Source organism: Erythranthe guttata, chromosome 2, assembly GCF_056151865.1.
Source record: "Erythranthe guttata isolate IM_541 chromosome 2, IM_541, whole genome shotgun sequence".
Lineage (NCBI taxonomy): Eukaryota > Viridiplantae > Streptophyta > Magnoliopsida > Lamiales > Phrymaceae > Erythranthe > Erythranthe guttata.
In genome coordinates, this window is record NC_142534.1 from 8,023,782 (window position 1) to 8,037,611 (window position 13,830).

A 13,830-nucleotide genomic window follows, 5' to 3' on the forward strand; every position below is an offset into this window, starting at 1 on the left:
ATATGTATTTTAAGTGTAAGATATAATTGTTTGTTTAATTTCATATAACTTTCTAATATCATTGAAAATGTTCATCATATTTGTTTTAACAATCACTACTAACATTCACTCTCTCTCTCTCTCTCTCTCTCTCTCTCTCTCTCTCTCTATATATATATATATATATATATATATATATATATATATATATATATATATATATATTCACAATAAAAAAACAATACTTTTTTCTAAAATTGTTAGAATTATTTTTTTCCCTATGTATTCGATTATGTATTACAATATGACAAAACAATACGTATTCGATTATGCATCGCACGGGTGTATTACTAGTGAGAATGAAAAGAAAAACAAATAACGTTAGCTAATGACTACTATTTTCCTAAACTGCCAAACATAAATGCATTTGCCAGATTTGTACTTGTTTTTTTTATCGTAGATCATGGTTAATAGGAAGTTCTTTTTGATTGAGGTATCTTTCTGATATGAGATTTTCTTGAATTGGTTGGTAAGAAAGTTTATGTAATAAATTACATCATTGTTATGTGTTTTTTTTCCTTTATCTATTTTCCCTTTTTCAACACCATCAACAATTATATCCAATTTTATCAACAATTTTATTTTTCAGTTGCAACCTGCCAAAAATGTTGATGATGTTGAAGAAGATGGACAGATTACTGGCCAATTGGAGAGAACCAGCTGTAGTCGTATATATATATAATCATATGTAGTCATATATATAGCATATATAGTCATGTATAAACTCTGAAGTTTTTTTCTAATGTATGTTGATGTCGATGATTTTTTTAGTCAAAGAGTCCATACATGTAACATTTGTTTTTTGTGTGTGGACAGTGATTGAAGTTTCTTTTGTATATAATATGCGATATCCGTTTTTCTATATAATTTGGGTATACATCATTGTACTTACTATATAATCAGAAATATATTATTTCTATGTTGAAAAAAAATAGGTCTCTTCTCTCTCTTCTAACAATAAAAATGCTCTCTTCTCTCTCTTCTAATTTCTTCCGGTCAAAAACCCTAAAATATTAAATTTGTCATGTTTCAGCGCCGCCGTGATGAATTCAACGGCGGGCGCCTCTTCACCGACGGTCAATCACACCGCCGGCACATCTCATACTCACAATCTCGTTCCTTCACCGGTCATGCACCGTACGTTTGCCCAGGTTACTGCTCCTACTGTCCAGAAGCCTCCTCCTTCATGGTTTCAACCCGTCAACGTTTCCCTTCCACCACAACCTTACACGTTGATAGAAGATGAACCAGCGTGTTTATTCTCGCCTAAAGAGATGGATCTCACCTCGAAGCAATTCGAGCATGCTTTAATCATGAAGTTTTCTAGGGGACGCCCTAGTCTTCATGATATTCGACTAAAGATTTCACAAACGTGGCAACTCTCTAATGAACCTGTTATTGGTTTAATTGATCCACGGCATATCCTAGTAATTCCAGGAAACTATGATGATATGATTATGGCACTGGCGAGAGATTCAAACGCGATAGGAACATCCATGTTTCGGATCTTCAGATGGTCCAAGGATCTCCAATTCGATAAAGACTGCACTAGGGTTGCAGTGTGGATTCGTCTTCATAAGCTTCCCTTCTTCTACTTTAATCTGCCCTATCTGGAGCGAATGGGTAATCAACTAGGTAACTTCCTCTGTGCAGATTCTAAAACCATTAATTATCAAAACCTCACATTTGCTCGAATATGTGTCGAAGTGGATGTATCCCAGCCTTTGCCATCTCGACTTTGGATAGGAGAATCAAAAGAAAAAGGGTTTTGGCAGAAGCTAGATTATGAAGGCAACATCAACTTTTGCTCCCACTGTGGGTTGCTCGGTCACACAAGCGACATCTGCCGGAAAAAGAATGCCCGACCTCCGCCCCAACGTATTCCAGCAGACGCTCTTCACCCTGATAAATGGAACGAAAATAAAAAAGAATGGAAAAGAAAGGACAATAGCAAAATTATAGATCTCGAAGTGCCAGTGACAATGGAGGAAAGGCAACTAACGCCATCTGACAAGGAAAAACTTCCGTCGGTTTCTACCAACACACAAAATAAGACAGCCAAAACACCAATTAATAATCGTTTTGAGGCTCTGGAGGAAGAAGAAATGGAGCAGGTGATTGAGAACACTCCTAAGGCGATCGAAAAGCCTAATATGCAGATAATAGTACCGGCCAAAAGGTCTTCAACATCTCCTCACATAGACGACATGCAGCTAGAGAAGATCGTGGCAAAAATAAATAAAGGCAACGAGATCTCCGACGTGGATCTCCTCGCTCGTATGGAGCCTCAATACCATGGTAAAGGGTCAGTATCGGAGGGAGAACAGCAATCGGAGACTGATACGGACAAATCCGAACATTCGGACGAGGAGCAAGAGGTAATAGAAATCCAAAATAAAAGAGATACAGAGGAATCCCCAAAAGAGAATATGTCTAGGAAGACTCAAAGCCGAACACCGCCCAAAACCAAGAGAAAACGGGGAAGACCAAGAAAGGATGAAGAGGCTCGAAATCCATTAGTTTCCTGATGTCAGTCTTAATCTGGAATATCCGAGGTGCAGGGAACCCGAAATCCCTAATTTACTTACAGTCTTTAATAAATCAACACAGACCTTTTATCGTAGTTCTTTTAGAACCAAAGCAGAATGAGAACAGGTTGGATATAATCGCCAGAAAGCTAGGATTTATACATTACACACACGGCAACCCCATCAACCCTAATGTCTGGGTCTTCTGGAATGACAAGGTGAATCTCCAGATGTTAGAAGTCCGTGAACAAAGTATTACGGTGGACGTTGAGGTGGTTAATTCCTTTCGTGGTAAAATGTCTTTTATATACGCCAAATGTACTAGGCATGAGAGAATTCCTTTATGGGAACATCTGGCTCAGCTAAGCAACAATTTCAACGAGCCATGGATCGTAGGGGGTGATTTTAATGTGATCAAGAGCCTAGACGGAAAAAAGGGAGGAACCTATACGCAATTACGTGGCATGCAAGAATTTAACGAGTTTCTTCTCGAGGCCAGACTCACGGATGCCGGATTTGAAGGAAATAAATATACGTGGAGTAATAATCAACAAGGGCGCAGTTGCATATGGCAACGTCTCGACAGAATTTTAATCAATGCAGAAGCTCTCTCAGTCTGTCCGTTGAAAGTGATTCATTTACCAAGAGTAGAGTCAGATCACTGTCCGCTTAACATTCATTTTGAGCAATCTCAGCCTCGTCAGAGCCGGTTTTACTTCCAAAAAATGTGGTGTGAACACAACGATTTTGAGTCCTTACTTGCGGAAAATTGGCCAGTGGAGACTCAAGGGGGGAGGTCGAATTTTGAGGTGAAATTAGCCCATCTCCGTAAAGCCCTCAAGAAGTGGAACTGGACCACTTTTGGAAAACTTGATGAAAACATTGCTGCCCTTCAGTTTCGAATTGAAGAAATGGAAAGGCAACTTGCGGAGAACTGGGACGGGGAAATCTTTATCGAATGCAAGAAAATTAAAGCGGAGTTGGCTCAACAACTTCAATGGGAAAAGGATCTACTGGCCAGCAAAGCTAGAATTAAATTGACAGAGGATGGAGACCGAAATACCAAATATTTCCATGCCCGCATCAAAGAGCGTAGGAAAAAAAATACCATCACTCTCAAGCTTGAGGATGGGTCATTTACATCGGACGGAAAGATCATTGGAGAAAAAGCGGTTGAGTACTTTTCATCTCTCTTCACGGCCTCGACATATCATTTGGATGCCTCTCTTTTCACTCACGTTCAGCCCAAGCTCACGACCGAGATGAATTCAAAGATTGGCATTATCCCGGACGAAGAAGAGGTCTTCCAAGCAGTGAAGGACTTAGCTCCAGATAGTGCCCCAGGGCAAGATGGCTTTACGGGTCACTTTTATGTCAAATGTTGGACTACTATAAAAAATGACCTCATGCAGCTAGTACACGGGTTCTTTTTAGGTGATTATTTATCCAAGGGCATATCCACTACTATCTTGGTCTTATTACCAAAAACCACGAACCCGGAATCATTCAATAACTATCGCCCCATAAGCCTGGGGAATTTCGTTAGTAAAGTCATCTCTCGTATATTAGCTTCCCGGTTGAACAAGTATTTACCCGCAATTATTTCTGAGGAACAAACATGCTTTCTAAAAAATCGCAGCATTCATGAGTCCATCGCTATTGCTCAAGAATTGGTCACTGATATTGACCGGAAAGTCGAAGGAGGGAATATTATTTTTAAATTCGACATGTCGAAAGCCTATGACCGTTTGGAGTGGCGCTTCCTTCTTCACGCTATGCAGGCGTTGGGATTTTCCCACCAAGTGTGCGATCTTATGTACAGATCTTTCTCCAACATTTGGTACACATTCCTAATTAATGGAAAGACGCACGGTCACTTTAAATCTTCCAGAGGAGTAAGGCAAGGCGACCCTTTATCACCTCTTCTGTTCATCATCGCCCAAGAAATTCTCACATTAAACATCAAACATCTAGAAGAGCAAGAACACATGAAAAGATACAAAGTCCGACGCGGCTCTCTCTCTATCTCCCATCTTTTCTACGCAGATGACATGCTGTTGTTCACCAACGGAAGTAAGAGGTCGGTGCAGGCCTTACGAAACATGCTCCATAAATACGAAGCTTCTTCAGGACAGCTTATTAGCTTGGATAAGAGTGGTTTTTACACGTCCAAGGGAGTCGATGCGAGAAAATTCCAAAAGATCAAGGAATGGTCAGGTTGCTCGCATAAAATTCTGCCTCTTAAATACCTCGGAGTTCCTATTTATAAAGGACGCTGCCTGGTTAAGCACTTTGACTATTTGGTCCAACAAGTGCAAAACCGCCTCGAGGGATGGCAGTCCAAATTCCTTAATTTTGGCGGGCGCATTACTTTGGTTAAATCGGTCTTGTACAGCCTTCCCAATCATACCTTGTCGTCGGCTTTGGTCCCAAAGCAGGTCCTAGATCGCATGGAAAGGTTGTTCCGTAAGTTCCTCTGGGGTAAACAAGATCGTAGGGGCATTAACTGGATCAGTTGGGATGTTCTATGTCGCCCTAAGGTGGAAGGTGGGCTCGGATTTAGATCCCTTAGAGATACGCAAATGCTTTTAACGGGTAAATTAGCATGGAAAGTTATGGAAGAAAGTTCTTTGTGGGCTCGGTTTTCGAGAGCTAAGTATGGGCAGACCACAGTCTTACCCTACCACGCTTCTCCGTTATGGCGAGAAATTCACACTCATTTCGAAACCTTGGAGCAAAATAGTAATTGGCTTGTCGGTCAAGGAAATATCGATTTTTGGAGAGATAGGTGGTACCAATCCGAGATTATTGATGATAATCGCTCAATGTCTTTCAAGGTTGCCAAAAGAGACGCTCAAGAGTATAGGCTCTTCTTGAATTCGGACCAACAAAATCTTTTTGACATGATCAATTTGAACGAATCCCTGGATGATACTTTAATTTTCACTAAATCCGTCAACGGCAAATTCTCGATCGCCGCATACTGGGAGTTTCTTAGACCGAAATTCCGGAAATCAAAATTTGCTAATCGGATGTGGCACTCTAAAATCCCCATGAAAATTGGAGCCTTTTTCTGGAAGTTGTCGTATGGAGCAATCCCGGTTGACTTGAACCTCAAGAAACGGGGTCTCATTACTACGTCCCGCTGTCTCTGTTGCGCGAACCCCAAAGAGGAGAGCTTACCGCACCTTTTCATTCAATCGGACGTGGCACAAGGAGTGTGGAGATACTACGCCTCTTTATGGCACATGCCCTATTTTTATGGTTCTATGAAGCACCTCATCAAAGCCTGGACTTCCGACTTTAGTATGAAATCTCAACAAGGTGTAATAGCTCTTGGTATATTGATGATAGGGTGTTGGGAGATATGGAAATCGAGATGTAGAGCTGTGTTCGAGGATACCCCCATGAACACTACTGGGATCTTGCGTATCATTGCTCCCCAGCTTGACGCTCTTAATGAAATTATGATGGTGAAGAATACAACGGATACTAGCGGCAAGCTGGCCCTGCAACTGCTCAACCTGCGGATCAAGGACCCAACGCTGCATAAAGGCTGTTGGATCAAATGGCACCCTCCTAACTCGCCTGCCTTTAAGCTTAATGTAGATGGTTCGAAGATGGGAGATGTGAGTACAGGGGGAGGTGCTATCAGAAATCATGAAGGTCGTTTTATCTATGGTTTCTCCAACTATTATGGACACGGGAACCTTCTCCTAGCCGAAGCAACCGCCATCCTCGAGGGACTTCTTCTCTGCCACGACTTGGAGCTCAATCATGTGGTTATTGAGTCTGACTCCAAAACAGTGATCGACATGATCACAGGTCAAACGAGTGTTGCATGGGAATTATATTACGTGGTTGCTCGTATTAGAGATACCATCAAGGATAATTGGCGTATAGAACACACTTTTCGAGAAGGCAATCAGGTGGCTGATCGTCTAGCCAAGTCGGCGCACGAGCACAAATCTAGAATAGATTATTACAATTATACGGATCTTCCTAGTAGGGTTAGACATTGTATTTTATCGGATAGACTAGGTTTTTGTACTTATCGTAATCATTGGAAATAGGGGGTACTCTTTTCCTTGTTCTAGGCCGACAAGGTTTTTAACGAGGCCCCCCTGTGCCTTATCGGAATAAAAGTACATTTTTTGGCCAAAAAAAAAAAATAAAAAAAAAATATATGTTGAAAAAAAAAATAGTAATATAAAAAATGAACACGAGTACAGATGACTATAATTAAATATAATCATATTCGACTCTAGTCATATTCTACTATAGTCATATTCGACATAGTATACTTATTGTAGAAAAATATTTAAAAAAAATTAAAAAAAAAAGAAATTTATTAAAAAAAGCTAAAATCAGAAAAAGACAAATTAAAATTATATTTGCCGTGTGGTACACTTATAAAAAAAAATCAGAAAAAAATTAAATACTTTTTATCAAAAAATTAAATATTTTATAAAAAAAAATATTTAAAATAAATTTTAAAAAAATAAAAATAAATAAATAAATAAGGGATAATTTGACAAAACTGCCTCACTAACCATGTGTAATTACAATAAATCTATATGTTAGGCGTAGCTGGTGTATTCGGCGGCTCCCTATTCAGTGCTATGCATGGTTCCTTGGTAACTTCTAGTTTGATCAGGGAAACCACAGAAAATGAATCTGCTAATGAAGGTTACAGATTTGGTCAAGAGGAAGAAACTTATAATATTGTAGCCGCTCATGGTTATTTTGGCCGATTGATCTTCCAATATGCTAGTTTCAACAATTCTCGTTCGTTACATTTCTTCCTAGCTGCTTGGCCTGTAGTGGGTATCTGGTTCACTGCTTTAGGTATCAGCACTATGGCTTTTAACCTAAATGGTTTTAATTTCAACCACGGGAAAATCAGATTTTTAAGGTAAATCCAAAATATTATTAATTAATAAAAAATAATTGAGTTTCACTATTAACCTTATATCAATCCTTATTTTATAAATTTAATTTATTTTCCATTTTTGATATAATGTAATATTAAATTATAACCACCCACTCTGCCATCTCCTCTACCAACACGGTCTCCCCTTCCATGTCTGTCGCCTCATCCTCTATCCCAGCCCCCGTTCGCCCCTCTATGACGCGGATGAAGAAGAAGAAATTAAAAGAATGGCTTCTAGGAGTTTCTCATGGCTTTTTGACACTGCAAAGTTTTTCGATAAAACCTTGATTTTGACAGTTGCCAATTCCAAGGGTTTCGACACACCAATTCGTTGCAGAGAAAGCTCGAAGAGGTGATTTCTTGTCGCTCTTTTTCGTTATATTTGTGAATTATCGTGCAACCTGTCTTTATATACCCGTTTATGTATTTTTAGATGTAGTTATTTGTAAATCTGATTTTTTTTTTCTCACTGGTTAGGGTTTCAGATAGATTGCATTGGAATTCCAGAGATCTTTTGTTTTCGGTACGCGTTCAGGTGTATGCTTGTAGCTTTGAACAGATCTATGAATTAGGGTTGTGCTATGCATATTGTGATTTTCAGCTGGCAATTGCAGTTTCGGAGCTAGAATTCTGTGTACGGGGATTCTGTGTTGTTTATTTCGTTCATTTGCTATTTTTTTTCAAGTTTTGTTCTATCTGTTATATATTTATGAAACGTGAGAAGTATGTATATCACGCCGGCAATGTACGATACAGAGTATCATACTCAAATTTGGATTGAAGGTTTTCGAAGTTCAATTCTGGTATTTTCGTTGCTTTACGAAACATCAATTTTTTTTTTCATTTATTGGAAGTGTGGGGATGAATGTGAAACTCATCTAAAGATTTAGTCTTGGCATTTCTTATGTGAAAAAACATGAATTTGTCCTTCCTTTTGACATTTTGTGGAACTGTTTATCATGCATTTAATCCTTAGTTGCGAAGCTTGAGCTATCTAGATCCTTTCGTCGCTGAAGTTCATGCTATTTGTATTCAAGATTGCCTACATAGTTTGAAACATTAGATGATGAAGAATCTGATTTCTTTGCAGGAAGCTTTAAGGATCATGAGGCCTATATTTTGTGGGAATCTGGAGTTTGATGCTCGTCAATCTGAGATTGAACGCCTTTTCAGAAGATATGGAAAAGTGTTTTGGTTGGTTTTAGTCATCATCAATCTTAAGACTTTTGGTTGGTTTTATGATCCTTTATTAGTTTTCCATAAATTTTATAGTGAATTTTGACGAGTGTCTTGTGGATCTCATAGTGGTTTTCGATAGTGGATTTTGTTTGAATTTCACGTTAATTTCATAGTGTTTTCTGATAAATTCATAGTAGTTTTCGATGTTTATATAGTTGTGTATACATAGTGGTTTCATGTTTAATGTTTATATAGTTTTTATACAGAGTGGTTTTTATGTTTATATAATTGTTTATACTGAGTGGTTTTCATGTTTATATAGTTGTGTATATATAGTGGTTTTCATGTTAATATAATTTATTTATACAGAGTGATTTTCATAATGTCAGGCTTTGGTTTCTATAAATTTATAGTGGTTTTCAAAAAAATTATGGTTTCGATAAATTTATAGTTATTTTCAAAAAAATTATAGTGGATTTCGTCTAGTTCGTAGTGGGTTTCGATAAATTTATAGTGGTTTTCAACAAATTCATAGCGGATTTCGATAAATTTATAGTGGTTTTCAACAAATTCATAGCGGATTTCGATAAATTTATAGTGGTTTTCAACAAATTCATAGCGGATTTTGATAAGTTTATAGTGGGTTCCACTTTGATAAACGTGCTGGATTTTTTTAAGATTAAAAAAAATCCAAGAAAAATTAATTAAACAAAACATTTTTTTATTAAAAAAAACTGGGAAAAAATATTAAAAAACCATTTTTACAAAAAAAATCAGAAATGAAAATAAAAATAAAAATAAAACCATTTTTTAAAAAATAAAAAAATGAAGAACATAAAAAATACAAATAAGAAAAAATAATTTAAAATAAAGAAAAACGAAAATTAAAAAATAAAAGAAAATAAAAAAGAAAAGGAAAAATAGAAATTGAATTGGCGTGATATGGGGAAATATTAAGAAGATTTACATATTTAAAAAGAATAATTGATTTTCCATAATAATATAATATAATAACTTTCAATAATATTAAATAGGGGTATTTTAGATAATTTGAGTGAGTTGGATCTATCACAAATATCACTTAATAAAAATGAATTTATCATTAATTAAAATATCAACTAGGGGTGTTTGTCATATTGCCCCAATAAATAAATTGAAAATAATAAATGCAGACCAAATAGGTGGGGTTTATTGCTAATGAGTAATGATCCCCTCATTGTAAACATCTGGAGGACAATTTGGTCATTTAGGCCATTTCGTGAATAATTTCATAGCAAAATAATAATAATAAATTAATAGTAAATGTCTCAATCAGTATCCGTGGCATTTTGCCCGAATACCCGCTGCTCTCTTTCTCTCCGCGTCTTCTTCTCTCTCTCTCTCTAGATTTTGCTAGCTACTCCCTCCAATCGAATTATTCATACATAAACACAAAAAAACAAAAAGAAAAAGAAAATCTCCGTGCTTTCTCTCTCTAGGGTTTCTAGCTCTGATTTCCGTCGATCTACTTCAATTTACCCCCTTCAATGTCTTCGCTGTAAGCTATTGCATCTAATTCATCATTTTTTTTTTCCTCTAATTGCACTTTTTCCCATTTTGCAACACTCTTTTTTTTAGCACATTTTTTTTAGTACTGATGCAAAAAGGTGTATTGAATTTCTAGGCAGATGGAGGCAAGATGCTTCTCTTTATTTTTCTAAATTTATGTGCAGCATTTGAGATTATTTTTATCAGTTGACTTTAATTCACCCTCTTTTTGGTCCGTTGAATTTGATTATAGTTTTGCAGAAGACTTTGGTTTCATTGCAACTTCATGTAACGACATTGTCGATGTATTGTCCTGGAGTCAAGTTTTAATGAAGTATCTATGTTTAGTTTGAATTGTTTCTATTTGCGTACATTCGGATAAGGTTCAAGCATGGTTACTGCTTTGGGTTGTAAAAGAAAGTTGGGTTAACTTTTTTTTTTAGATCACTTGTTTCAAATTGTGGTTGGGAATTTATTCTAATTGAGGCTGCTCTGGTTTGGGGATCAGGGTTTGGAGATGACGACGATTGGAGATATGCTGGAAGAGAGAGTGCTAAAATGAGCCAGACGACAGATGTATACAAGATGAAGCAGAAACAACAACAGCCCATTCCGCTTGGGACTTTGATCGGTCGCGAATTGAGAAATGAGAAGGTGGAGAAACCCACTGTGAAATACGGGCAAGCTGCTCTCGCTAAGAAAGGAGAGGACTATTTTCTTGTCAAGCTTGATTGCCAAAGGGTTCCAGCCGATCCATCAACATCTTTTTCAGTTTTTGCCGTATGTGGAAACTCTCAATTATTTTTTAAATTGAATCCCCACTTTGTCGTATTTTTACTAATTATTATAGGTTTCTCTTGTATGATAGATTTTCGATGGGCATAATGGTATATCAGCTGCTATATTTACCAAAGAGAATTTACTGAACAACGTATTAAGTGCTATTCCTCAACAACTTGGTAGGGAAGAGTGGCTTCAAGCCCTTCCTAGGGCATTAGTAGCTGGGTTTGTCAAAACCGACATAGAGTTTCAGCAGAGAGGCACGTCTAATTTTAGTTTTCAATTTATTTTCCACTAATTTTTTACATATAAATGCTTTGTGTTCTTGATCTTGATTTAAGTTTGACCAAAAATGACAGGTGAGACATCTGGAACGACAGTTACTTTTGTAGTGATTGATGGTTGGACGGTGACTGTTGCATCTGTTGGAGATTCTCGGTGCATATTGGACACACAAGGAGGTGTTGTTTCTCTTTTGACAGTTGACCATCGTCTTGAAGAAAATGTTGAGGAACGCGAGCGTGTAACTGCTAGCGGTGGTGAAGTAGGAAGGCTTAATGTGTACGGGGGCACTGGGGTAATTTTGATTAACTTGTGTCCTTTTAATATTTTATACAATAAAAAAAAATCGGCACTTGTTTCTAAAGTGATTTATTTGGTATAGGTTGGTCCATTACGATGCTGGCCAGGTGGATTGTGTCTTTCAAGGTCAATTGGTGATACAGACGTGGGCGAGTTTATTGTCCCGATTCCTCATGTTAAGCAAGTCAAGGTTTCTATGATTGTCATTCTTAAAGATGATTTAACTGTCTTAAAATAATAATAATAATAATAAATAATTTATTAAAGACATGTTTATTGATGTTAGCTTTCAAATGCTGGGGGAAGACTTATAATTGCGTCAGACGGTATATGGGATGCCTTGACTTCTGATATTGCTGCTCAGTCTTGCCGAGGTTTACCTGCGGAACTTGCCGCAAAATTGGTCGTTAAGGTATTATTATTTTACGTGATTGAAGAAGTGGATTTGTTGTGATATGGTAATTATAACATGTTTTAATTGCAGGAGGCTCTGAGGTCACGAGGTTTGAAGGATGATACAACCTGCTTGGTTGTTGATATTATTCCTTATGACCATCCTGTTTTGCCTCCACCGATGCCTAAAAAGAAGCAAAATTTGCTTACTTCACTTTTATTTGGGAAAAAATTCCACAACTCTAGCAAAGGAACTAATAAGCTATCAACTGTTGGAGTTGTGGAAGAATTGTTTGAGGAGGGTTCCGCTATGCTTGCTGACAGGTACTGTTTCACATTTTATCTCTTCTCTTACTTATATGATACATAAAAACTCGTACTTTTTCACATTTTATCTATTCTGGAAATTGTTCAATACATGATCCTCATAATGTGATGGAAGTGATGTTAGATTCATTAAACCAGTCGATGAGCCTTTTCCTTTTTCATTTTGATATTGATTTTCCCTCAATAACTATTGAATTGTTTTTGCAACATCGCATAATTTCTTTGGACATTTTAGACTTAAATCTAGCTGGAAGTTCTTTCAAAATCCAATTCCTCATATACAATATGGTAGTATTGCTTCCCTTCCTTTTTCATTCCGAGGATGTGAAATTTAGGCACAGGTATGACAGTGAATACCAGTAAGATACACTGTCAGTGATTTTCTTTTTTATGCAAGCATATGGTGAATTTTTCGATACCAATTTTAACGATTTAGTTTGGTTGGACATATAATTTTCGATGAGTGTTGAATAAGTGAAGGTCTTGAGGATGATACAAAATTCCCTTTGAGAGTCGATGGTGGCACATTATTCTTTTGGGTGAAAGGTATCAATGTGAACAAAATGAAGCCTTGAAATAGATATTAATCATATAGAATCACTTGCTACTAAAGTTTTTTTCTTGTTTATGTTGCATCGCGTTGTGTTGCTTTTAGTTGTCTGTGTGCATCACAGGCTCAAATTTTAGTGTCAAGATCTCGCTAGTTTAGATAGTTATGTTTTGTAGCGTGTCACAATAATGAATGATTATTTCTTGGATACATGCAATGAATTATAATACCCCACTATTTACTGTAGAAAGGTAAATAAATCTTTTAACAGTAACTCATTGTGGTTTGGATAAAGAATTAATGTTATGAATTGAATGAAATCCAGGCTGGGTAAGGATTTTCCTCTGGATTCAAACTCTGGGCTGTTTAGATGTGCAATATGCCAGGTGGATCAGCCAGCTAGTGAGGGTTTATCTGTAAACTCAGGCCCGTTTTTCTCGCCTTCATCAAAGCCATGGGAAGGTCCTTTCCTCTGTGCTAGTTGTCGTAGGAAGAAAGACGCTATGGAAGGGAAAAAGCCTTTTGCGGTCACTGCATAAATTTCGTAACCTATAAAACATATATATATATATATATAAATATTGATACATATTTTTGTGCTTGTGTGAGTGAATGAGCTTGCTTTTCCATCTGCGGTGATCGATCCTTATATCAATCAATGTGTTGTGTGTGTGTAACAAGTGATTTAGTAGAAGAGATATTTTATTTAGGGAGCACTCCTTTTTTTGTTGTTGTGGTTCCTCAATGTGTGTTGGCTCGTTTTCCGACCGATGCTTTGACCCGAACAGAAATGTGATTGTGATAATCTGACTACTAACAGCTTGAGAGTATGTAATTAAGGAAATGATGTTTGCAAATCAAGTGTTCTTCATTCAATTACTATTCAATCTGTCAGTCTATCTTCTTAACTTATTAATACATATGTTTTTTTTGTTCAGTATATTGTCAATCTCATCTGCCGAAGCCATTCTTTAAGTCCTTGAACAAATAAA

At 37.0% G+C, this 13,830-nt stretch overlaps 2 protein-coding genes and 1 long non-coding RNA gene across 3 annotated transcripts; all 3 read left to right on the forward strand.

The window, feature by feature from the left end:
* The first annotated feature begins 2,566 nt into the window (after positions 1-2,566).
* LOC148772252 (uncharacterized) lies at positions 2,567-7,486 on the forward strand. The gene is made up of 2 exons (XM_088814954.1): positions 2,567-6,608; positions 7,152-7,486. Exons 1-2 carry the CDS (start codon positions 2,567-2,569, stop codon positions 7,484-7,486), a joined length of 4,377 nt encoding a protein of 1,458 aa, XP_088671080.1.
* Positions 7,487-7,583: 97 nt separating this feature from the next.
* LOC148772253 (uncharacterized) lies at positions 7,584-8,974 on the forward strand. Its single transcript, XR_016030072.1, has 3 exons — positions 7,584-7,852; positions 7,978-8,023; positions 8,591-8,974. It is a non-coding gene; the product is annotated as an uncharacterized LOC148772253 (long non-coding RNA).
* Positions 8,975-9,999: 1,025 nt separating this feature from the next.
* Positions 10,000-13,714, forward strand: LOC105958245 (Protein phosphatase 2C family protein). The gene is made up of 8 exons (XM_012982250.2): positions 10,000-10,216; positions 10,715-10,986; positions 11,075-11,246; positions 11,346-11,563; positions 11,651-11,758; positions 11,855-11,980; positions 12,053-12,285; positions 13,164-13,714. The coding sequence occupies exons 2-8, from the start codon at positions 10,765-10,767 to the stop codon at positions 13,375-13,377; spliced, it is 1,293 nt and encodes a 430-aa protein (XP_012837704.2). The 5' UTR covers positions 10,000-10,216; positions 10,715-10,764; the 3' UTR covers positions 13,378-13,714.
* The last annotated feature ends 116 nt before the right edge of the window (positions 13,715-13,830 follow it).